Raw genomic sequence first — 27,777 nt, 5'->3', positions numbered from 1 at the left:
GGAACTTGTTACGATGAACTGCGTGATAAAGCGAGAAACAATGATACAAAATAAAGAAGAGCTGATAGATCAGTACCCAGATGTTTTTGATGGCATAGGAATATTTAAAGGCCAGTATAAAATCCATCTTGACCACAATATGCCTCCAGTCATTCAAGCCCAACGGAAAATACCAATTGCTCTCAAAGAGAGAATAAAAAAGGAGCTAGACGAAATGTGCCAAACGAACATTATAACAAAAGTAGCATAAGGAGAGCCCACAAGCTGGGTTAACAGTCTCGTTTATAGAGAAAAGGCAAATGGCAGATTAAGACTATGTCTAGATCCCAAAGACCTAAATAAAGCCATTAAAAGAGAACATTATGTCACACCTACATTAGAAGAAATACTACCTAAACTAAGCGGTGCAAAGTTCTTTTCGATCCTGAGCCAAATGTGGATATTGGAACATTGAGTTAGACGACCAATCAAGCTTACTTAACAACATTCAATACTCCTTTTGGCCGCTACAGATTTCTGAGAATGCCTTTTGGTCTAAAATGAGCCAAGACATTTTCCAGCACAAGATTGATCAGACTTTTGAAGGTTGTCAAGGTGTTATTGGCATAAGCGATGACATAGTTGTGTTTGGAAAAGATGAGGCTGAACATAATACAAATCTTAAGTAAATGAGATACAACAATGTAAAGCCACAGGTCTCAAACTAAATTCAGACAAATGTAAAATAAAACAAAAAGAAATAAAATTTTATGGAATAATATGTACTGAAGATGGCACTAAACCTGACCCAGACAAAGTATCTGCATTACAAAACATGAAGTCATCTCAAAACAAACAAGAATTACAATCCTTCTTAGGACTTACAACATATATGAGCAATTTCATCAAGAATGCCAGTGATGTGACAGACCCCTCCGTGATCTTATCAAGAAAGATCAGGTATTTGCTTGGAATGCCAGCCATGAAACTATCTCAGACCATACAACATTGGCATTACTTTGATAATAGAAAACCGTAACAGTTCAAGTTGATGCCTCAATGAAAGGGTTAGTGCCACAATAATGCAAAATGGTCAACCTGTAGCTTTTGCCAGCAAAGCCTTATCAGATGAAGAAAGCCGTTATGCAAACATTGAGAGAGAGAGTTACTTGCTGTTGTCTATGGGTGCGAAAGATTCCATACTTATCTATACGGACAAACCTTCATTGTAGAGAGTGACCACAAACCACTAAGTACCATCCAATTGAAAAATTTCAAAGCAGCACTACAAAGAATGTTACTCCGAATACAGCCATATGACCTCACAATAAAATACATTCCTGGCCAAGAAAGGAAAGTAGCAGATGTATTATCAAGACTTTCATCTGAAACAAATAATCAAATAAAAGACATGGATGTCAAAATACACCAAGTAATGACAGAATTTAGTAACAACATCTTACAAAGAATACGCGAAGAAACCGCGAAAGATTATGAATTGAACGCTCTGAAAGAAATAGTATACACAGGATGGCCAGAAACTATACAAGAAACCACTATGTTAACAAAACCCTACTGGAACTACAGAGATGAAATTGGTCTCGAAGAAGGCTTACTCTTAAAAAGCCGAAGAATTATCATCCCAAAATCAATGAAACATGAAATACTAAGTAAATTACACGAGCCTCACTTGGGAATCGAAAAAAAACCAAGTTACGCGCTCGAACCTCAGTATTTTGGAGAAACATTAACCAAGATATTGAAAATATCACCAAATCATGCCGAATCTGTCAATCACTCCAACCAACTCAACAGAAAGAGCCACTAATACAGACAGAGATACCTCCTGGTCCATGGCACGCTATTGGGACAGACCTCTTCTATTTGAAAGAGAGATGAATACTTACTTATTTCCGACTACTTTTCAAAATTTCCCTTTGTACGGAAAATACCAAAAGGTCAAAGCACCAGTCAGAAAATAACAAATCTAACCAAACAAATTATCAGTGAACATGGCATACCAGTTGTCATAAGATCAGATAATGGTTCCCACTTCAGTGGAAATGCTTACAAACAATTCGTTAAGTCTTTTGGAATCCGACGCGAAACCAGCTCTCCTCATTACCCTAGAAGTAATGAATTCATCGAAAGCCAAGTTAAACTAGTCAAACGAACATTATTAAAATCACTTAAAACTAATTCTGATCCCTTTCTACCGATGATTGCTCTCCGTAATACTCCAATTGATAACAACACACCATCTCCTGGTCAAATCTTATTCAATCGAACAGTGGCCGATGGTCTCCCCCGTAAACCCACCAAACCAACAAACATACAACCGACAATTAAAAGTCTCGAACAACGTAAAGAACAACAAGCGCTCTACTACAACAGAGCAACACGCCCACTACAAACTCTTAGCAACGACCAACCAATCGTTTACCAAAACAAATCAACAAAAGATGGGAATCTGGTAAGATAATCAACCAAGATAATCATCCCAGATCATACATTGTCCTATCTAACAAAGGGCAAAATATTCGTCGCAACCGAAACCATCTCCGATATGTACCATTCTACGACAAGCCAAGACAAGCAACACGCCTCTTACTGAACCACAAAGCTACCAACGTAACTCTGAGGCTGAAAAACCTACGAATACGATGGTCGAGCTCCCATGCTCACCATCGTCTGAACAGCCAGTGCACGAGCGCACCTCTGTTCGTGGTGACAACACCCCACATCTCAAACTCAAACATACACTACTAGAAGTGGACGCAGTGTTAGAAAACCCACAAAGTACACAAGTTAGTTAGGCATGGCCAATTGTTAGGGATGTGAAATCAAACTGAAGATTAATGGCGTCCACATATACACACAAAAACAACGCTAGCGCAACCTAGACACTAGATAAAGCTACTAGAGCTAACAAATATGTGCGGTAGTATAGTTGCACATATCTCTTAGTGTGTGGTTAGTTAGGCACATATTACATATTACTATTACATGAATTCGAAAAGGATTACCTGACAAGACAGAAACAATATATGATGTGAACTAATCTTGAGAACATTAATCCAGTGGATTGGCAAAATAGAATAGAATCCATATCAAATTGAACTTTATGAATGTACTTAGGTCATTTATATAATAGTGTACTAATAGAAATAATGTAATGACATAATGATTTTAAACCCCTTGAATTATTGATCTAAAACTAAATTACTCCTATTCCATGGATATGTCTGTGTGTATGTTAATCTTAGTAATTCTTCATAACTAATATCAAGTCAAAATTAATTCTTCTAAAGAAGAGGGATGTTATGATATATGTGTGTGAGTAATTGGATAGTAAATATACAGGGGACCACTTAAATGTAAAGATTACCTAGATATTAATATTGTACGGAATCACTTCAATATAAAAGCGAAAGTAGAATCTTTGTTATTGTTTACTTCCTCTTATGTAAAACCGTTAGTTGAATAAAGTTGTTGATATCATCCCAAAGTGTTATCAAGTTAATCCGAATATTAATATCGCAACAAACATCACAACACATGTTAAATGTTGTTGTTGGCCATGGATCCCTTGTAAAGCGCGTTGAGCACGTTTAGTGGATATTGATCTATATAAAAGCTTAATTTTTAAAAATAGGCTCTTTTTCTCATGGAACTTCTCTAAAGCAACAAAAAATGCTGTCCAACACAACGATTTTAAATAAACCCAAAATTGAATTCCTTTTATAGATCTGCGTAGGAGATTAACTCTCTCCTTACCTACCGATCATTTTCAGTATTGGCGGGCTTACCCAATTGGTTTTTTAAACACAAACAAACTCTCTATAAAACAACTTTATGATCTTACTAATTAAACAAAGATTATTCTTCAAAGTTTGTGATGTACAAAATAAATCTGAATTTTTTAAAATGTATATTGTCTCGTAACAAATGTGACGATTTTGCTGTAGGTAGTAAGGAGAGGGTTAAAATGCATCAACAAGACTTACTGATAAAATTTGTTGGCTGTCTGCAGACAATGGTTTGGCAAGGGTGTGGCAGGAAGTGACAGCAAGTAAGGTCAAGGTCAACACAAAATTTGATGACGTCATCGTATTGGAGAGTTTAAGAATGTTCTGCAACGAAAGGGAGAATGCGTGAATAACCATGAACATCGTCTCTATCTTATGATGCATTATTTTTTTAAAATGTAGACATTTAGAGTTAAAAACAGCACATGATCCATATATTATGACATAGGGCTTAACGTCAGTGACATATGTTACAGTGAATGACATAATCAGTAGGATGGTGAAACGGTTTGAACTGAGATATTGTCAAGTTTAGTAAGAAGGTCAATTTTTCTCCTAAATAAGGTCTTATCATGAATGATTGAATCAACCATTTTTGTACATCTTCGGGAAATATATTTCACTTCTAAATATTTTTTTCAGTTAGTCAAGTTAAAAATGTATGAAATTTGAGAAAAGTTGCTGGATACCTTTCCCATACATCTGACCATAACTTCTTGCAAAATCACCCGATTTACTTAAAATAAAGATTAAAATGCTCTGGGGAAAATATTCTTTCAGAAAATGAAATTCAAAATTTTAACCTTCCGACTGATAATGTCATGCACTGACACATATTAGGATGGATCAGAAAGAACGAGACGTTAATTCAGAATACAGTTTATTTTACAAATGATTTATTTGAGATTTACCCCACTTTCTATTTTTGCACCCTGGGAATTAAGATTCTTGTCACTTCATAAAACGAGAAATGCTGGCAAAATCTTATATTTCTGGTTACGGGCTCAATTTTCATTATAAAAAATAATGAATAAAATAAAATTCCCTTTATTCATCTCCAAGGGGAAATTTGTCTTCAGGGTCTATACCAAGTGAAGACTGGAATAACCCAGGCGTCAGCCGCAGAGCAGCGCCGCATAGTGAGCTAGGGCGATGTGACTTGCTCAAGGCCACACAACGCAGCGGCGGGTGATTGAACTCGGTACCTTTCGGGTAGGAAGCAAAGACCGTACCACTGAGCCACGCTGCCCCTAAACAGACCAAATCATAACAACCGTTATGGTGGCGATGCGATCAATCTACATTTGGTAGAGATCTATGTGTACTTTGTAGAAGGTGATAACCCAAATCGCATCATTGAAATATAAATACTCAAAAACTGGAATAAGGAACCGTCCAATGCAACGCTCACGTTTATAACTGTATGTGGTAACCAGATTTATAATTTATATAAGAAGACAAAGATAGTTTTTCAGATACTTATGTATGATTATTATCGTGGTTGCTTTCATAATTATTTTTCTCATTACTATTTCATTGTGCTATGAACTTTGTACATTTAGGATTCATTCGATCATGACCAATTTTTAATTACCAGTATTCTATGATAGTATTTTTCGATTTTACATTGCCGTATTGATACATTTTTCATTACATTCAAAGTTGTATAAAACTGTCTGTGAATGATACAATGCAAGCTATATGAGATTCTGTAATTATAAACTATTGTATAAGGCATTTAAAGGATAATTCCTATATTAAGCCTTTAGTAAGATAAAATAACATAAGATAAAACAGGTAGAGATTTCTAAATGTCTTAAATTGAAGGCAAAAATAGCTATTTTTTGTTGTTGTTATTTTGACAAATCAAGATTCGAACAGAACCCAGGACCCCATTTGTACACAATATTCTAGACTCTAATTTCACAGAAACAGTATGGATATGCTGCCTTATATCAACGTCTAGACCTATTTTGGCCATACGACTCGCCACGAATCATTAGAAAAGCACATTCTGCAGACAAGGGTAGACGGCAAGAGAGGAAGAGGTAGACCGACAAGAAGCTGGGAACAAGATATATGTGAATGGCTGGGAATGACAACAACTCAAGCAAGTAAACTGGCGGAAAACCGTAATCTGTTTCGCAAGAAAAGTTCGGGAAGCAACGTCCTATGCAGGATCAGCTGACTAGAGAGAGAGAGACCTAAGATTAAAGATGGGCGAGGAATTTCGGTGATTAATAATGACCGATTTCCACCATGTTACACTCAAATTAGCCTCGGCCCTCCCGGTGCAAACTCATTTATTCCACCCTGAATCTGTCATTTATTGACATCAAATAATTCATTCTCGGACTAGAAGTAATTAACGGATACTAATAAAATGAAATTCGCTTTCTTTCATCTCTTCGGGAAACTGGGGCGTTGGCTTTCTACTGTCTCTGTCAGATTGATCATTACTTTCTTTAATAATAATAATAATAATAATAATAATAATAATAATAATAATAATAATAATAATAATAATTATAATATAATAATAATAATAATAATAATAATAATGATAATAATTAATAATAATAATAAATAATAATAATAATAATAATAATAATAATAATAATAATAATAATAATAATAATAATAATAATAATAATGATAATAATAATAATTTTAAAAAACCTTCCCCTCCCTCTCCCCCTCCCTCTCTTTCTCTCTCTCTCTCTCTCACTCTCTCTCTCTCTCTATTTATCTGTCTATCTATCTATCTCATTTCCTCTATGTCTGTTCCTCTCTCCGTAATTTTTCACCGTTTTCTCTCTCTTCTCTCCCTCCACCTCTCTCTCTCTCTCTCTCTCTCCCCTCTCTCTTTCTCTCTCTCTCTCCCTCTCTCTCGCTCTCTCTCTATGCATATATATAGATAACATCATAGAAACAAAATACATGAACTAATGTTACGCAATGTTTTAATCAAAGGAGTTGTTAGTAAAATATATAGATCTAAAGTGTTATTTTCTAAAAACTTCTCAAATATTATTTCTTGCTTTCGCAATCTTCAAGAAATGCTCAGATGTTCTTTTTTTTCACTTATTGTATCAATAACTCTCTCAAGCCTATACATTTTTTCTATGTTTACCGCCAATACAAAACTCAAATAAATAAATAAAATATAAAAATTTAAAAAACAAAACTATCGTCGTGAATTTCCGTCTTTTTATGGTTTATTTGATTGCAAATAATGTGCAAGTTTGAATAAACGTGTAGAAATGAACTTTACTTGTTTGTGAGTACATGTGTGGACGTGTGTATGTGTGGGTGTATTAGAGAAATAGAGAAAGAAAGCTCGAGACCCTGTGTGTTTACATATATGTGTTTGTGTTTGTGTGTGTTTATTAATTTGTTGGCGTAAAGGTTTACACATTATAACGCCGTATTGCATTAACATCTGAATAACACCACATCAAGTGTCAACATTTGTTCACATAATATCGATATCGAATATCACAATATAATACCATATCGAACTCATCATAGGTTATCGATAACGGGTGTTTCACAACGCGTGTCAAAAAAATTTATGCTTGGTGGCAAGAGAGCAAACACTTATCATTGTCCCCACATCCGTCAAGCAAGTGCGTTACATTTCCCCTCTTTCTCCACGGATGAATGAGTTGTGTTCTTCAATTTTTATGTGTGGGTTGTTCACCCTTATCTTTGTTTCTAGTTCAGAATTTCTTTTTTTTTTCACAATTTGATGAAGAGATGGTGGAAAATTCCACGGTTGAGGGCGGATTCACTAAGTGGCAAAATTAATTCACAGAAGTTTGATGTCCAAAAAAATATATATATAAAGAAAATGCTTCCAATCTCACTGGAAGTGTAAAACTAAAGGGAGCATTTCAAGAGCATGATATTATTATCATTGGGATTCGTTTGACTTGACTTGACTTATGCCTCTTGGCTCCTGGTGGAGCATAGGGCCTCAACAGCACTCTTCCATCTTCTTCTGTCCTTGGCACAGACCTTTGCCTCACTCCGAGTAAGATTGGATACGCTCAAATCTTGGTGAAGGCTTCTCCTCCAAGTCTGTTTTGGACGACCCCGTTTCCTCTTGCCCTGTGGGTTCCATTCGAGAGCCTGTTTGGTTATATTACAAGGCTCTTTAATTTGAGATCACCTAAAAGTCTCATCCAGACCTCAAGCACAGGCTGTCACTAAGAGGAGCATATTCAAATGCTCAAAATTATACAAGAAATATGATAATACATAACAGAGAGATTATTCTCATCCAGATACAAACACAGGCTCCCACTAAGAGGAGCACACTTACTTTTTTATGCTCACATTATACAACAACAAATATAACAATACACAACAGAGAGATTATTTACAAGAATAAAAAATATCTTCTTCCAAAACTTTAACTATACAATTTGACCGTTTCCCTCCCAGTCAAGGATTCCGACAAAGGAAAGGACAAAACCAAAGTAATCTCATTCCAAGACAAAGACAAAAAGCGGTCCGCGAGGACGAGAGACGCATGCGCACAACCAACATGACGTTCTCTCTCTAATAACTTTTCCGCCGGTGACGTCACAGACTATGGGTGACGTCCAATCAATGGACGCTACTCTTCCGCTAATCTCATTCCCTATAGGAGGTCAGGAACGCCACCCAGTGCATACAGACTCCTTCGCGTCGATTTGCTTTCGATGGAATTTATTATTGTTATAATATTTTGTCTGTGTTGTTTGGGGTTTTTGGGGAGTTTTTTTTGTTTGTTTGTTTGTTTGTTTTTTATTTATTTTTTTTTTGTTGGTTTTTTTTTGGAGGGGGAAGGGGGGGGGGGGGGGGGGTTGTTGTTAGTTTTTTTTTGTGGGTTTTTTTTTGCTTGCTTTTGGTGTTTTGTTTTATTTTAGTTTTTTGTTTTTGTTTTTTGGTTGTTGTTTGGTTGTTTGTTTTCTTTTTTATTTTCTGGTTTTTTTTTTTGTTTTTTTTTTAAATGTTATTGCGTAAAGAGAGGTTTTGAGCCCGAAATGATCCGTGTTTCGTTATCGTGCGTTTTTGAAGTTGTTACATAGAATGAACGAAACTGACTTCTGTAATATTGTTTTAAACCATCCCTTTGTATGGGTAGTTCTCACTAAATTGTATTACTCAGATGTTTAAGATTATACATTGTAACGACTATGGGGTCCTTTGGTATGACCCTCGCTTTCGGATCGGAAGGTTCTGGGTTCGAACCTAGCTCGGCGCATAGTTGAGTCCTTGGAAAAGGCTCTTTACTCACATTCTCGCACTGTGCTCAGGAGTAAAATGAGTACCTGGTGGTCGTCAACAGCCTAGTCTCTGTCCAGAAAATTGTAAAATCGCCAAACAGGCGTCATGTCTCATCCCACATGTTACATGTTGCTGTTGTCCAGGGACCCCATTTTAAAGCGCTTTGAACATGTTTAGTGGATATTGCACTTTATAAAAGCTCTTTGTTTGTGTGTGTGTGTGTGTGTGTGTTGGTACGTTATATTCGACTGGCGCATGTCTTGAGTATTTTAACTAAGCACATAGCATCAATACTTATTTTGTACTTTAATTCTAAAATTAATTTTAAAAAATTAAATTCCCTTTATCATCCCATAGGGAAAATTTGTCACTAGGGTATATTCCAAGGGAAGACTGGAATAACCCAGGCGTCAGCCGCGGTGCAGCGCCGCAAATTTAGCCAGGGGGAGGTGATTTGCTCAAGGTCACGCAGAGCAGCGGCAGGTGATCGAACTCGGTACCTTTCGGGTACGAATCAAAGACCGTACCGCTGAGCCACGCTGTTGTCCCCTTTTACAATCCTCAGTATCAGAAGTGAAGTTTTTAAAGCATTTCATTCAGATACAGTCCTTGGTACCATCCGCTCGACGATTACAGTAATGTGTTTATGTGGCTGACGTCCAGTCCAAGCGTAAAATGTCTTCCCCAAGGGCATTCTATTCAACTGCGTGCTCTTGGGGGGCTTTGAGGCATGACCTTTAAAGTAATCCAATTCATTAAATAAGCCCTGTAATTCATTAGCAGACGACAGGCGCTTAGTCCCATTCCAAGGCCAAGTTCCAGATATGTACAGATATGTGTGCGTGTGTGTGTGTGTGAGTGTACGTGTGTGTGTTTGCAGAAGATGGTGATAAGATGGAGTGGGTGGGAGAAGAGAAGGAGAAGAAGTAGAAGGCTTTATGGATCAGGAGTGGTGAAATATGATATTCTTTGTTGAATATAATTAGATATATATAACAACAGGTTCTAATACAGTAGGCTATACCAGATCACGTACCTAAATGAACCACATGACCTTTTCACAACAATAAACATTCGTAAAGATAAAAGTAGAATTAATAAATAAATGTAAAGATAACATAGGAAGAAGATGATGGGGGTGGGGGTGGGGGGAGGGTGTTGTACAGTAGTTTTTGTGATTTAAAAAATAGATTGAAAGGAAACAATAGCAAGTCTCGAAGAGAAACTCAAATGAAAATATTAAAATAATGTTAATAATGATACGTAATAAGATGTAATATTGTAATAATCTCGCCTTTCTTTCAATTCAGTGAGAGTAAAAGACACATTGGGGGTAATGGAATCAGAACCGGAAAAGGAAGAGCACTCGTCACCACGGGCCGTAACTCCTCCGTGACAATGGGAGATCAGCATGGTGCAGGTTCTTTGATATTGAGATCCGGTTTTTTGGTTTTTTTTTTCCAAGACACACCCCTTCGATCACACAAAATGACACGCCCTCAAATACACACACACACACACACACACACACACAATCAAAATTACACACACAGTAAGGACAAATGGTACGTATCCTCCGTATGTCGTTTCTTATATCAATGAATCTCATCAAAGAAACAAGTGATTCCATTGGTTGAACTATTGAATACAACTCATGATTTGCTTTCTTTTGTGGCAAAAGACTGGTATTTTGAGTTATTTTTTTGGTCAGTGTCAGGCTATAGATAGTATGCGCTTGGCCAAGGAGTTCACAACATTGCCATCCGGAAGTATAACGGACCAACACACAAACTCTGTGTAACCATGAACTTTTATAGTCTGGTTAATACAGTTTAGTGAGAACAACTCACAAACGCGGATGGCAAAAACAATAACAAAGGCCTGAGTGACGTCATCTGCATACTATCTATAACTTAACAATGGCTACGGATAAATCAAGGTTGATAATGAATGAACTTGATGGTGGGGATGGGGAGACACCGTTATGAACTTATCAACATGAACTAATTAAAATGGATCTTTGGTCCAGAATTATTTTTTAAATTACTGACGCACCCAGGGGGAGGTTTGAACGAATTTTAATAGGAAATAAAAACAAGAAAGAGGTTTGTGAGTAACTGCTTTTTACCAAGCTAATATTGAGATAGTGCTGCTTGTGTGTGTATGTGTGCGTGTATAGATAGTATAACATTAACGGCACTCATGTCTTTGTTATTGCTTTTGGCCATCCACGTTTATGAGTAATGCTCACTGAACTGTATTAACCCGACTGTAAACGTTCATGGATACACTCAGTTTTGTGTGTTGGTCCGTTATACTTCTGGATGGCAATGTGAGATGCTTTGCCAAGCGCATATTAGCTATATATAGTATGAAATTAACGTCACTCATGTCTTTGATATTGCTTTTTCCCTTCCGCGTTTATAAGTAATTCTCACAATACTGTATTAACATTCAAACATAGTTTTCTGTGTTGTTCCGTGATACTTCCGGATGGCAATGTTGTGAGTTTCATAGCCAAGTGCATACTATCTATCCATCTATCTATCTATCTATCTATCTATCTATCTATCTATCTATCTATCTATCTATCTATCTAACTGTCTATCTATCTATAGATAGAATGCGCTTGGCCAAGGAGTTCACAACATTGCCATCCGGAAGTATAACGGATCAACACACAAACTCTGTGTAACCATGAACTTTTATAGTCTGGTTAATACAGTTTAGTGAGAACAACTCACAAACGCGGATGGCAAAAACAATAACAAAGGCCTGAGTGACGTCATCTGCATACTATCTATATATATTTTTAAAAAATAATTATGCCTTTTGCGCCACGATATCATAAGATATCGTCGCCCAGGCATTCCAGGAAGGAATATAGATAACTCATCAAACAAACTGTCTGATGTCAACAAACAAACTGTCTGATGTCAACAGGAATCACCCATGTTGTCCAAGTGAGCAAATTGGGGGTTAATAATCTTGCTCAAGGAAACAAACGAAAGTGTCTGAAGCGGGGCTCGAACCCGGGTCATCCGGATCACAGTGCAATGCCTTAACCACTCGGCCCCTTCGCCTCGTCTATACACATATATATTTATAAACGTGTGTGTGTGTGTGTGTGTGTGTGTGTGTGTGTGTGTGCGAGTTTGTGTGTATGTGAGTGTTCATGTGTCTGTGTATAAAACATTTTATAAACCCGTTATAAACCCTAGTTTACTAACAAAGCGCATTTGTGTTACTTTTAAAATGCCATGTCAATCAACTGCCAGATGTCGGAATTTAAAATTAAAACGAGAGAGAGAGAGAGAGAGAGAGAGAGAGAGAGAGAGAGAGAGAGAGAGAGAGAGAGAAAGGGGGGGGGGGAGCGAGAGAGAGAGAGAGAGAAGGGAGAGACAGAGAGAGATAGAAACAGAGAGAGGGAGAGAGAAGAGGGGGGGGGGGAGAAAGAGAGAGAGAGAGAGGGTGAGAGAGAGGGAGAGAGAGATAGAAAGAGAGAGAGAGGGAGAAAGAGAGAGATAGAGACAGAGAGAGAGAGAGAGAGAGGGAGGGAGAAAGTGAGAGAGACGATGAGAGAGAGGGAGAGAGAGAGAGAAAGAGAGAGAGAGAGATAGAAAGAGAGAGAGGGAGAAAGAGAGAGAGAGAGGATGAGAGAGAGGGAGAGAGAAGAGCGAAATTGAACTTTGAATAGTTAATTGAATAGGCATTGGCCCGTCTCAACATATTAAGAAATCAAATCAAAAGAACTGTAAATCATTAATCAAATTTATAATTAGGTTTTATTTTGAAACGGTCTAGTCGTATGACTAGACTTGGAAGAGCCCAGGAGATATATACAAATAGATTATTTTCTCATCAAAACCAGATTCAAAAACTGTGTGACCCAATGTAAAACTTTCCCGGGTGCTGACATTGGATCGGACCATGTTCCCATCATGGTGAAAATAAAAGTTAAATTAAAAATTCCCAAACAGAAAAGGGACGTACACATAAAGTACGACCTAGCTGAACTTAGAAACGAGGAGCTAAGAGCGAAATATGCTGTAGAAGTAGAAAATACGTATTTTTGTCTTATGGAAGAACAAGAAGACACAAATAAAGAAACAGAAGAAACGTATAAGAGTAGAATTGATAAACAATGGTCCTCTCTTAAAGGTGCAATAACAACTACAAACGAGAAAATGCTAAACAAAAAATCTAAAGAGGCAAAGAAAGAATGGATGACGAATGAGATTTTGAATCTTATGAGAGAACGGAAACATTCAAAGGGCACCCCTAGGTACAATGAACTGGACAAATCAGTAAAGAAAAAGTGTATCCAGGCTAAAGAAGACTGGCTTGATGAAAAGTGCCACCGTATTGAGAAGCTATCACATGAGAGAAACCCTGGACCAATGTTTGCTGAAATCAAGAAATTCACATATAAAAACGCTCAATCTGGCGGTTGCATCAAAGATAAATCAGGTAGACTCCTCTTTGAGGTGGAAGAAATCGCCAATAGATGGAAAGAATACGTGGAGGAGCTATTCAATGCGGACAGAGGTGACAACCATATACAGTCCTTTCTACGGGGACCCACAATCCTAAGATCAGAAGTAGAGAAAGCCCTATACTGCATGAAAACAGGGAAGGCAAATGGAATAGATGGGGTGTCAACAGAAATGCTGCAAGCACTGGGTGAATTTGGTGTTGATGTGATAACGGACCTTATGAATGAAATATACGAGTCAACGCACATCCCAGAAGACCTTCGCACTTCTATCTTTATACTGCTACCCAAGAAAGCGGGTGCAATTGAGTGTTCGGACTATAGAACAATCAGTCTTATGTGCCATCTACTGAAACTCCTCCTGACAATAATCCTGAAAAGAATCTCGTCAAAAGTAGATCGTGAGATTTCAGAACAGCAAACTGGATTCAAAAAGAACAGTGGCACCAGGGAGGCAATTTTCGACTTAAAAATCCTGTCAGAAAAATACTTAGAGGTCCAAAAAGACATATATGCCTGTTTTATCGACTACTCAAAGGCATTTGATTCTGTTAGTCATCAGAAACTTATCCAGGACCTTGTGGCAATAGGTGTGGAAGAGAATGATGTGGCTCTAATCGCTAATCTGTACTGGCAGCAAAAGGCTCAGATAAAAGTGCAGGCAGATACAACAGATGCAATTGAAATCAAGAAAGGAGTGCGCCAGGGATGTGTTATGTCTCCTTGCTTGTTTAATTTATACACAGAGTCTATATTTTGGCAAGTAGAAACAGCACAAGGGTTGAAGGTTGGTGGCCACAACATCAACAATTTACGTTACGCTGACGATACTGTCCTGTTGGCGGAAAGTAAGGAAGACCTACAGAAGCTAATTTCAAAAGTGAACGAAGAGAGTAAAGAAAAGGGGCTGTTCATGAATGCGAAGAAGACAAAAACAATGGTGATAACAAAAAAGAAAGAGCCCATAGACATAGATATAGAAATAGAAGAGTGTCCAGTGGAACAAGTAAAGGAGTTCACGTACTTGGGGCAGTTGGTAACATCCGATGCAAAGTCTGACAAAGAGATCAGGAGACGAATAATGCTGGCCAAAAATGCGTTCATGAAACTAAAGGCAATCCTCAACAACACAAATATCTCCATCAGAACACGAATGAGATGCACCAAATGCTATGTGTGGTCCATTTTCTTTTATGGTGTGTGAAACGTGGACACTAACCGCACAGACAGAACAACGTATTGAAGCTTTTGAGATGTGGACGTACAGGAGAATACTGAAAATACCTTGGACAGCAAGAAAAACAAACATCGAAGTCCTCGACCTAATGGGCCAAAAACAAAAAGAACTTCTTTTGACTGTGAAGCACAAAAAGCTGTCATATTTTGGACATATGCGAAGACATGATAGTCTCGAAAAAAGGATAATGGAGGGAAGAATTGAAGGAAAGAGAGGCTGAGGAAGACAAAGGAAATCCTGGACAGATGGCATCAAGGAAGCTACAGGACGGCGCATGGCAGACTGTAACGAGGCTGCAATGGACCGTGAAGGATGGAAAGCCATGACATCCGACCTCTGGAAAGAGATGGAACCTGGGTAAGGTAAGGTAAGTCGTATGACACTGGCTTTCGGATCGGAAGGTCCTGGGTTCGAGCCTCGCTCGACGCATAGTTAAGGCCTTGGCGAAGGCTCGTTACTCACATTCTCTCACCGTACTCATGTGTAAAATGAGTACATGGCAGTTACAGCGTTGTTTTTGTCCGAAAAACTTGTATTATCGCTTGACAGGCGTCATGTCCCGTCTTAAATGTTAAATGAACGTTGATGCGAGACTTCATAATTTAACTCTCACCTTACCAGCCATTTTCATGATTTTCCCCCAAACCTCACACCCACCTTTACCACTCAAACACAATAATAGCAGTAAGTTCTGGCGATAAATAATTTCTTTAGCAAAACATGCTCTTCTACTACACACACACACTGTTCATTTTCTTTAAAATGTTATGATGTACAAAAGAAATTTGTAAAATAAGAAAAATGTTGTTGAATCGTAATGAATGTGACGATTTTCCCATAGTTGGCAAGGAGAAGATTAATGGATTTTGAAGTTGCATTTGATCTTTGTGCGATATGTGGTCTTGTGGTATGACATTCACTTTCGCATCGGAAGGTCCTGGGTTCGAGCCTCGCTCAGCGCATAGTTGAGTCCTTGGAAAAGACTCTTTACTCACATTCTCTCATCGTACTCAGCTGTAAAATGAGTACTTGGCCGTTAACAGTGTTGACTTTGTCGGAAACAAAATTGTAATATCGCCTAACAGGCGTCATGTCTCGTTCTACAAGCGCTTTACAAGGGGTCCCTGTCCAACAGCAAAATTTAACATTGTTTTAGGACAAGACATGATGACGCCTGTTAGACGAAATGAAATTATAAATTTTTTTTCGGACAGAGACAACGCTGTTAACGGCCAGGTACTCACTTTACACCTGAGTACGATGAGAGAATGCGAATAAAGAGCTTTTTACAATGACTCAACTATGCGCCAAGCGAGGCTCGAATCCAGGACCTTCCGATCCGAAAGCGAGTGTCATACCACATACCCGCACAATCAGATTCCTTTTGTAAATCACAAAAGTTAAAGAAAAATGTTTTATTGTAGTTAAAAGAAACGTGACACTGTGTTGTAGAGTTCAGTTTGCTGATCAATATTATGCATTAGAAAGTATTTGTCGCTTTTCTGTTTGAGTCAGAAAAACATATTTTTGTGTTCGGTGGGTTTGAAATTTTGGGGAAAATTCTGAAAAATTTTTGGTAAGGAAAAGGGTGAGTGAGCCTGTTATCCAACTCTCAATTCAATGAATAGGTGAGTTTTAATTCAAACGAGGATAACACTACGGGGGTTATGTTGTCAGATGTAAAACAAATAATTACTCGATCGGACAAGCTTGATAGTAAGATAGACACAAATGGATTCAATAGTCTGATGTCACGTCCGCCCAGCAACCAGCAGCTTGGTTCTAAACAAAGACAATCGGTACTTTTTATACTTCATGCTGGCTAAAACTTTTTTCACATGTCATGTGATTTGATCAGAAAGTCTAAAACCATGATCAGATTTATAATAATTTTCTCCTCTGATACACTTTTATGCTCGTCGGAGAAGTATTTCATAAGGGCGTCCGTTATTGGTCCGATAGTTTAGAACCAGATACTAAGTTACTATGGGTTATTACGAAGTCACGACTGTTGAAGCCTATTGAGCGAAAACATAATAATTATTTTTCTAAAAATATGAGTCACTAAGAGAGAAGAGTAAGGAATTGAAAAAATACGGTCTCACGACTTGGTAAAATAGAAACCCACAGTAGAAGGGGGCAGCGTGACTCAGCGGTACGGTCTTTGCTTCGTACTCGAAAGGTACCGAGTTCGATCATCCGCGGCCGCGCTGTGTGGCCTTGAGCAAGTCACCTCGCCCTAGCTCAATGTGCGGCGCTGCACTGCGGCTGACGCATGGATTATTCCAGTCTTCCCTTGGAATAGACCCTAGAGAAAAATGTCCCCTATGGGATGAATAAGGGGAATTTATTATTTTATCTATTTAGAAGAAACAATTTAATATTTTATAGTATATCCGAGATACAAGGAGAAAAGGAGAGAGAGAGAGAGAGAGAGAGAGAGAGAGAGAGAGAGAGAGTTAGAAAGAGAGATAGAGAGATATATATATAAAGAGAGGTAAAGAGAGAGATATATAGAGAGTGAGTGAAAATGAGTATCAGCGTTTGTGTTTGTATGCTTATGTGTTGTCGTTTTGTTTTGTTTTTCTTGAGCGTGTGTTTTTATCCAAATATATTCATTAATTTACGAATTGCGACAACCACCATGTACTTTTATTTTTCGTTCCGTCTATTTCCGGACAAACAACAGCTATTTTTTGAACAACCATTTTCCAACGAGTCAAATGAATGATTGTCATTTGTCAACCATCCTTTCGCCTTGTTATGTACCAAACGACTCATGTTCACACAGGTTGAGCGGGTGCGTCTATTGATTGGAGGAAATTGAGAAAGATGTACAAGTTTTATTTCATCGACTGCTTATGTTGAACATTTTTTAAAAACCAGTAAACATTCTGTACCCTGGAACGACACGTTTCTAAAAATAAATGTGCGGCTATGTGGTCTTGTGGTGTGGTGCGACATTCGCTTTCGGATCGGGTTCGGGTTCGGGTTCCAGCCTCGCTCGACGCATAGTTGAGTCCTTGGAAAAGACTCTTTACTCACATTGATTCTCTCACCGTACTCTGGTGTAAAATGAGTACCTTGACCGTCAATAGCGTTGTCTCTGTCAAAAAAAAAATTGTAATGATGCCTAACATGCGTCATGATTCTTTTGAGATGCTACGTGTTGCTGTTGTTCAGGAACTCTTTGTAAGGTGCTTTGAGAGCATTCAGTGGCTATATAAAAAGCTCTATTTTTAATTTATCATTTTTAACTTGGCCAAAAAACTCGTCCTTCTATCATCCCTTTCACGCTACAGAAACCGGGATAAAATCAGACTCCATGGGTCAAATGGCTCTGAACGTAGCCATCGTTAAGTTATCGACAGTATGCGCTTGGCTTAGAAGCTCATAACATTGCCAACCGGAAGTATATTGGACCAACACACAAAACTGTGTGTAACCATGAACTTTTATAGTGTGGTTGATACAGTTTAGTGAGAATCACTCACAAACGCGGATGGCAAAATAAATAACAAATGCTTGAGTGACGTCATCTTCGTTCTATCTATAGCCTGACACTGAAACCCAAAAAGACTGGCATTTTGACGTCATTATTTGCTTTTTGCACCGCCTAGTGAGTTGTCATTAGTAGTGCTCATTGAAACAAGTGGTCCCATTGGTTGAACTATTGAATACAACTCACGATTTGTTTTCTTTTGTGGCCAAAGGCTGGCTTTTTGACGTCATTTTTTGGTCAGTGTCAGGCTATAACTTTACGAATGCCACGCTCTGAAGGACTGCTATTATTTACTTGTATATAAAAGAAAACTATTTTGGTCCCCAATAAAATTTATTAAAACAAATTTTATAATTTTTTTTTTTTGGTTTTGTTTTAGAATATGACACAGTTGCAAAATCAGCAGCATCAGAAGAATAATAATAATGTTGATTGAATTAATACACAATTCAGAGATTCATTTTCCCAATAATATATCTACAAGCTACATAATTTGTCGTCCTTGAAAAATACAACAATGCAGGTCAATGAATCCCCGTGTGATGTCCGGGTTCCCCGGTCAAGAATAGCCCAACGCCAAGGCAGCGTGTAGTAAAAGGCGACTAATGGTGTGTGATTCCCCCATCTTTGAGTCACCTGGTCCTCCAGGTTGGGGGTTGGCAAAGGGTTAACACCCCTTTCCGTTAAACTCAAACCGTTACAGAAACGCAGACGGACAAACCAAATCCCTTTTTTTTTTAGCTTGTTAGCTCAGGATAGAGAAGGATGGAAACTGTTTGTCTGTGGCCTATAAACCCTGAGCCATGGTGAAAAAGGCGATGATGATGATGATGATGAGGTCAATGAATGTCTTATGTCTGGATGGGAAAGAACTGTAAGTCGGATTACATGTAATTCTAGAATGAATGCTGAATAATTTCCATCTTGAGGCCTATCGCCACAACCTGGTATTGCGTCTGGATTGATCAGATGGATATATATATATATAGAGAAAGAAAAAAACTTGAGCTTTTATATAGTGCAATATCCACCAAACGTGCTCAAAGCGCTTTACAAAGGTTCCCTAACAAACAGCAACGCGTAACATAATGTAGAACAAGACATGACTGGCGCCTGTCTGTTAGGCGATATTACCGACAGAGACAAAGCGGTCAACGGCCAGGTACTCATTTTACACATGGATACGATGAGAGAATGTGAGTGAAGAGCCTTTTCCAAGCACTCAACTATGCGCCGAGCGCGAGGCTCGAATCCAGAACCTTCCGATCCGAAAGCGAGTGTCATACCATTAGACCACATAGCCGCATAAGTGTATTATAGTATTATATATATAGATAGAAAAGAAGAAGAAGAAAAAAAAAACACTTCGCAGCGGCGATGGGGGTTCGAACCCACGACCTTACTGGAACGAAGACTCCACCTGGCGGGGAAGGGAGATCGCACAAAGGTTGTAGATCTGTCAATAGGGCGGCGGTCCCAATGCCCGATGGCGATTCCCAAACATCGATAAATGATCGATCATTTTGCCCTAGCAAGATTTATAAACAATTATTTGAGTGAACGGGTGATAGCATTACCCTTAGTGTGGCTATTAATGTGATCGTATGGTATGACACTCGCTTTCGGGTCGGAAGGTCCTGAGTGAAAGCCTCGCTCTCACATTCTCTCACCGTGTAAAATGAGTACCTGGCCGTCAACAGCGGTTGTTTCTGTCCGAAAAAAATGTAATTTCGCCTAACAGGCGTCATGTCATGTCCGGTCATAAATTAATGTTAACCGTTGCTGTTGGACAGGGACCCCGTGTAAAACGCTTTGAGCACGTTTAGTGGATATTGCGCCTTATAAAACCTTAATTTTTTGAAAAAAAGAGGTCTGAACAAATGTGTATGAAAGGTGTCAGACAAAGCAAGAAATAAAGATACAAGAAAAAAAAACATTCCAAAAAATCAGTCGACCTTGACTGGGCAAGTCGACTGATATTTTGGGGATGGTTTTTTTCTTTCTTGCTTTGTCTGGCATTTTTCATACACACTTGATCAAGTCTTTATTTTACACCGGTGCCTCCTCCATAATTTCTTAATTTATTATCTAACTCTCTTTTTACCAGCCATTATCAGGATTTTCCCCAAAACTTCACTCTCAACTAACACAAAAATAGATTTTATTATCACTCAAACACAATTAATAGCAGTACGTTCTTGCCATAAATAATTTCTTTAGCAAGACATGCACTATATACAACACACTGTTCATTTTCTTTAAATTTTATAAGAGACATTTGAATAAGAAAAATGTTGGTTGTTGTATGGTAACGAATATAACGATTTTCCTATAGATAGTATGCAGATGACGTCACTCAGGCCTTTGTTATTGTTTTTGCCATCCGCGTTTGTGAGTTGTTCTCACTAAACTGTATTAACCAGACTATAAAAGTTCATGGTTACACAGAGTTTATGTGTTTGTCCGTTATACTTCCGGATGGCAATGTTGTGAACTCCTTGGCCAAGCGCATTCTATCGATAGGGAATGAGATTATCGGAAGAGTAGCGTCCCTTGATTGGACGTCACCGGCGGAAAAGTTATTAGAGAGAGAGAACGTCATGTTGGTTGTGCGCATGCGTCTCTCGTCCTCGCTTCCGGTGAAAACGGCATGAAACACTTCACTAAAAGCGAGGACGAGAGAGACGCATGCGCAAAACCAAATTGACGTTCTCTCTGTAAGGTGACGTCCAATCAAGGGATGCTACTCTTCCGCTAATCTCATTCCCTATAGTTAAAAAAAAGAAGAGGTCTGCAAGTTACTCATCATAACATATCAATCTGTAAAAATATAGTTTTATAATGTTTAGATTTGATTCGACCTCCCAACCTCCATGTGTGTGTGTGAGTTTTGTTTTTTGTTTTTCTAAAGAATAGATTACACGTTTTACCAAAACGACCTTTTTTGGCACGTCTAATCAAATGCTAATTTTAACGTTGTCATGGAATTAGCCTGACAGATTTATAGACGAGTGATAAGAGTGGATAGCCAGATAAGGGGCGGGGGAATTTCAATAGAAACCCAAGTAATCCAGCAATAACAAGAATTTGGGTTGACACCAGTAAATTGGATTTCGATTTCTATAGCCTGGGAACAGTAGGAACGATCAATTGATTGCTAGCTAGCGACGAAAACCTTGTGCGGCTATATAGTGGTCGTCTAGTGGAAGGTCCTGGGTTCGTGCCTTGGTCGGCGCATAGTTGAGTCCTCGGAAAAGGCTCTTTACTCACATTCTCTCACCGTACTCAAGAGTAAAATGAGTACCTGGTGGATTAAATTTCTATAGCCTGGGAACGGCAGGAACGATCAATTGCTTGCAAGCTAGCGACGAAAACCTTGTGCGGCTATATAGTGGTCTAGTGGAAGGTCCTGGGTTCGAGCCTCGCTCGGCGTATAGATAGTTCGAAGATGACGTCACTCAGGTCTTTGTTATTGTTTTTTGCCATCCGCGTTTATGAGTAATGCTCACTGAACTGCATTAACCCGACTATACACGTTCATGGATACACACAGTTTTGTGTGTTGGTCCGTTATACTTCAGGATGGCAATGTTATGAGCTTCTTAGCCAAGCGCTTACTATCTATAGTTGAGTCCTCGGAAAAGGCTCTTTATTCACATTCTCTCACCGTATTCAAGTGTAAAATGAGTACCTCCGCTGTGTGTGTGTGTTTGTGTGTGTGTGTGTGTCTGTGTCTGCGTGTGGTGTGTGTGTTTGTGTGTGTGTGTATGTGTGTGTGTGTGTGATCCAGTTGTAAAAGAAATATTTGAAACTGATGATACGGCAAGAGGACTAATCCATTCAAAGAAAAACGAACCATAACTCCATTATCAACCAGAACAACAGTCATAATTAATTACTGATTAAGCATGGAGGGAGGGGTGGGGGGGGGGGGGGGGGGGGGGGGTAAAAAGCTTTTATATCAACAACGTGACAAAAAGCTAGCTTAATAATACTTAATTATCCAAGAGTGAAGTGGTGTTTATTATGTTTTCTATGACGTTATAACCAGTTAGGGTTTCGTTATAACAGTATGGGAGTTTTTATTTAAATGAAATGTGGGGAGTGAAGGAAAAAAAGAGACGGCATGAAATGAGTGGGCGGGAGTACCTACCAGTTTGGAGTTATCAAAGCCAAATCTTAAAGTATAATTTGGCTTTGTTTTCTTTTTTATTTTTTTTTTTGTTTATTTTTTTTTTTTTTTTTTTTTTTTTTTTTTTTTTTTTTTTTTTTTTTTTTTTTTTTTTTTTTTTTTTCGTTTGCATTTGCCACAAGAAAATGATAATAAGCATTTGAGGATTTTCTCAAATGACTTTATCTCATCTATATCTGGTAACGTAGATAAACAAAAAAAGTAAACAAATTTCCATTTTGAAGATTACAAGACGGCTATGTGGTCTAGTGGTATGACACTCGCTTTCGGATCGGAAGGTCCTGGGTTCGAGCCTCGCTCGACGCATAGTTGAGTCCTTGGAAAAGACTCTTTACTCACATTCTCTCACCGTACTCAGGTGTAAAATGAGTACCTGGCCGTCAACGGCGCTGTCTCTGTCGGAAATAACAGGCGTTATGTCTCGTTCTACATGTTACGTGTTGCTGTTGGTCTGTGACCCTTTGTAAAGCGCTTTGAGCACATTTAATGGATATTGCGCTATATAAAAGTTCTATTTATTTAAAGACAAAGTAATTTTTCAATATTCTCATTGCCGTAGTCCTTCACAGCCTTTAGCCCCATAGTGCCCCAATGTAGTTTATCACAGTATATATATTAACGCGAAACGGACAATATCAATTGCTAGCTACCCTTTGGACAGGACGCTAGTCTATTATCGCAAAGTAATTTCTGTCTAATCGAACAGACCCAGCTACCCAATCACTGCTGGGAGGACAGGGTGAGGGGGGGGGGGAGGTCAGAAAAAAATTTCCACTGCACCCGGGATCGATCTCGGTCCCTTTGCGTGTGAAGCGAATGCTCTATCAACTGAGCTATCGGGACATCCACTCATTGTAGAGGGATACGAAAATGAAATATTTATCACTACTTTTATGTCCATTTTAATGAAGCCCCGAAAATGTGCCTCTTCCATCAGCCCATTCGGCATTTTTTTAAAAACTTGTTTGGAATTTTGTTTTATTTTTTTTTTCTTTCCTGCATTCTTTTTTTTTTTTTTTAAAATCCTGGAGGGATTTCGTTATAAGATAATTTGAATTATCAGATTGAGATTTAAGGGTGGTGGTGTAAGAAGGGTGGGGGGGGGGGGGTGGAGTAGTATATGAGCGTAACTGGAGTGAGGTGGGGGGGGGGGGGGGGGGGGTGCGGTAGAAGGATTTCGTTATAACTTATCTGATAGAATTGTAGGAGAGAGAGGAAAGGGAGTGTGGTTCCGGGTGGGGAGAGAGAGAGAGAGAGAGAGAGAGAGAGAGAGAGAGAGAGAGAGAGAGAGAGAGAGAGAGAGAGAGAGAGAGATAAAGATGAGAGTCGACGGCAGGGGAAGGAGAGGCGGAGGGGGTGGGGGGGGGGGGGGGGGGGGAATGAAAGATGGGAGGGGGTGGCGGGCGGGGTAGAGAGGGGAGATTGGACGAGATAAGGATGATATAGAGGGGAAGGTGGAGGGAGGGGGGTGGGGGTGGGGGGTGGGGGGGTATTATCCATTTGTCTTGGGTTTTATTTTTTTTAAAATTTTTTTTCCCTTTTTTTTTGTTTACAGTAAAAGGTTTAATTAGTGTTGATCACGTTTGCATCATCATCATCATCATCATTACTAATATCACACTAATAGATTCTTCCGTGTTTCACGAGGTCAATAACTGATATTGAGATGAGGGTTATGCAAGTGACATTTGTTTTGGATGGCACATGTTGTTGGATTCCCGGTCAACGAAGTAAAAGCATTAAGAGATGCATTAACGTTACAAAATGGGTAATATCATTATTATATTTGTAACCCGTCGCCCCGAAACGTAATATAGATAGAATGCGCTTGGCCAAGGAGTTCACAACATTGCCATCCGGAAGTATAACGGACCAACACACAAACTCTGTGTAACCATGAACTTTTATAGTCTGGTTAATACAGTTTAGTGAGAACAACTCACAAACGCGGATGGCAAAAACAATAACAAAGGCCTGAGTGACGTCATCTGCATACTATCTATATTATATATATATATATATATATATATATATATATATATATATATATATATATATATATATTATGTCGGGATGAATACTGTAGTGTATCAAATAGAAGGGGATAGTAATAGAAGGGGGGGGGGGGGGGGGTAAGAGGGTTCACTTTTGCTAAACTTCGATAAAGGGGGGGGGGGGGGGGGAATTCGTTTACAGACGTGGCATGCATAAAAATGTATAAACAAAAAGTTGAGAATCTACGATCCGTGTTTTGATATTTTACAAAACAATTTGAAGCTGTAGAATTCATATTTGTCTATTATTTTAGAAATGATTATTGACAAGATGAGACATTTTAATCAATCAAGATTTGAAGGACGAGTTTTCTGACCAAATTTTGTAAAAATGTGTTTCTGTCAAAGCACGGCAGAGCTTTCGTCCCCCCCCCCCCCCCCCCCCCCCCCCCCAATTTATTTTTTTTTTAAATTCAATTTCTCCGCCAAGATCACGTTAATAAAAATAATAATGAAAATTCCATTCTATAATGGGACAATTTTGCGATATAATGATTCTATATTTATCGTTAAGCGCCAATTTTTTTCCTGTAAAAATAGATATTCATAGATTTAAAACAACGGTATCTAGTTCATTTTAGAGCGCTCTAGTTCTAATGAACTTTACAGCGTTGTTCGTGGAGAGAGAGCGAGAGAGAGAGAGAGAGAGAGAGAAAGAGAGAAATACATATATAGAGAGAGGACGAAAGAGAGAGATAGAGAGAGAGAACGAGAGAGATAGAGATAGAGAGAGAGAAAGAGAGAAAGATAGTGAGAGAGAACGAAAGAGAGAGAGAGAGAGAAAGAGAGAGATAGAGAGAGAGAGAAAGAGAGCGAGAAAGATAGAGATAGAGAGAGAAAGAGAGAAAGATAGAGAGAGAGAAAACGAAAGAGAGAAGAGAGAGAGAAAACGAAAGAGAGAATAGAGAAGAGAGAGGAGAGAGAGAAAGAAAGAGAGAGAGATAGAGAGAGATAGAGAGAGAAAAAAGAGTGAGAGAGATAGAGAGAGATAGAGAGAGAGATAGAGAGATAGAGAGAGAGAGAGGGAGAGGGAGAGAGAGAGAGAAGTATAACGGACCAACACACAAAACTATGTGTAACCTTGAACTTTGGTATTTTGACATCAATTAATCGGTAGATTTTTGACCAAGCAAATCATGGAATTTGTGACACAACTTCACACGTGCTCGGACAAGCATATTTAGTTGTTTGTAAACAATAACGTGAATTAAAACTGCCTCTTTCTGACCGTTGTTACTGTTTGTACCGCAAGATGGGTGACTAGTTATCACACGATTTTCTCGATCATACGATAAATGTTGACATAGTTTTCTGTGTTGGTTCTATAGATAGAATGCGCTTGGCCAAGGAGTTCACAGCATTGCCATCCGGAAGAATAACGGACCAACACACAAACTCTGTGTAACCATGAACTTTTATAGTCTGGTTAATACAGTTTAGTGAGAACAACTCACAAACGCGGATGGCAAAAACAATAACAGAGTTACGTCATCTGCATACTATCTATTGATCAAGCGGTAGAACAGTGTGAGTAATTTACTTAGACACATACCATCGACAGTGAAACCTATGTAGTTTGCTATGTTTACCAATCACTGCCATTGTTTACATTATGATGACTGTCCGAGAGGCGTGGTTATCTAGGTGTCTAGTCTTGGTCAACGTCAGGCTATGAGTTTACAAAGACAACTGTTCGTGCCCAACCATAGCCATCGTTAACATATATAGCCTGACACGAGAACCGTGGCCTTTGTAAAGTTATGGCCTGACACTGATCAAAAAATGACGTCAAAATGACAGTCTTTTGCCACAAAAGAAAACAAATCGTGAGTTGTATTCAATAGTTCAACCAATGAAATAACTTGATTCCTTGAGCTCCACTAACGACAACTCAACTAGGCGGTGCAAAAACCAAATAATGACGTCAAACTGCCAGTCCTTTTGGATTTCAGTGTCATGCTACAGATAGTTCAAAGATGACGTCACTCAGGTCTTTGTTATTGTTTTTTTGCCATCCGCGTTTATGAGTAATGCTCACTGAACTGTATTACCTCGACTATAAACGTTCATGGATACACACAGTTTTGTGTGTTGGTCCGTTATACTTCCGGATGGCAATGTTATGAGCTTCTAAGCCAAGCGCATACTATCTATAAGTTAACGATGGCTACGCTAGAACCCCCTAGGCTTATAGTTTGAAGTCATTTTTAAGGGTTTCTGCAGCGTCTGGTGAGTTGTCTATATAGAAATCAAGGAAATAAGTATTTCCAATTGGTTGAACTATGGAATACAACTAACGATTTGTTTTCTTTTGTGGCCAAAGACTTGTCTTTTGACGTCAGTATTTGGTCAGTGTCAGGCTATTTATATATAAGTTGACGATGCCTTCGGCCCAACTAGCCGAGTCAAGTGGCCTTGACCTCGTGTAAGCGTTGTAAGTAGTACAACAACGTTGAGTGGTTCATAGCAGTCACATTTAAAAAAAAAATTCCTCAAAGAAATAAAAAATACAATTTTGAAAGAAAAAAAAAAACATGTCCATAAAAAAAAAAAATTCAACCTTCCACCTCGAGGGATGAAATCTCTGACCTGAAGAACAAATTCCTTGGGGATGTTTGTTTTCTTTATTGTTCGAATACCTTTTTTATACCATAGTTTGCTGGGGAAGGCTGTATTTGTTTGTTTGTTTGTTTTTTTTTTTAAGTTTATATTTCGTTTTTGGTTGTTGTTTTTTTTTACCTTTGTTGTTGTTGTTTTGTTTTGGATTTTTATTTTGTTTTGTTTTCCTTTTGATCTTACTGGTCTTTTATTCACATATATTTTTTTTTTTAAAAAAATTATTTATTTATTTATTTTATTTATTTATTTATGTATTTATTCATTTATTTGGGAATGTTTCTTTGTTTTCCCATGAAAATGAGTGAATTGAAATAAGAAATAGTTAATCTGGTAAGATTTTCCATGGAAACAAAAGATTCACGACTTAATTTAATCAGCATCCATTTCATATTTAGGTTTTTCACAATAATCGACCCAGAAACTAAAATTAGCCATGTACTAACACACGTAGCACTCTTAATAACAATGCCTTCAAATGTCATACACACACTGTGATCATTGATAGATATATCTTTATATAAAACGAAAAAAAAATATGAGCAAAGATTAATATATATAATAGATGGATGTGATAAGATAAGATAATAAAATACAATGATATTTTTGGATGTCA

The 27,777-nt window shown here is 38.3% G+C and overlaps 1 protein-coding gene across 1 annotated transcript in view; it reads right to left on the bottom strand.

Annotated features, from left to right (window-relative positions):
- Positions 1-27,777, bottom strand: part of LOC144957869 (uncharacterized) — an 84,780-nt gene that overhangs the window by 19,727 nt on the left and 37,276 nt on the right. Inside the window, exon 2 of the mRNA XM_078889359.1 lies at positions 3,987-4,112. Within this exon, the coding sequence (XP_078745485.1) occupies positions 3,987-4,088 (102 nt within the window). The 5' untranslated portion in view covers positions 4,089-4,112. The remainder of the gene's footprint in view (positions 1-3,986; positions 4,113-27,777) is intronic.

Source organism: Berghia stephanieae, chromosome 12, assembly GCF_034508935.2.
Source record: "Berghia stephanieae isolate SIO BIC M18660-M18661 chromosome 12, UCSD_Bste_1.3, whole genome shotgun sequence".
Taxonomy (NCBI): Eukaryota; Metazoa; Mollusca; class Gastropoda; order Nudibranchia; family Aeolidiidae; genus Berghia; species Berghia stephanieae.
The sequence above is the reverse complement of the archived record's forward strand: the minus strand, read 5'-3'. Positions and strand labels throughout refer to the sequence as shown.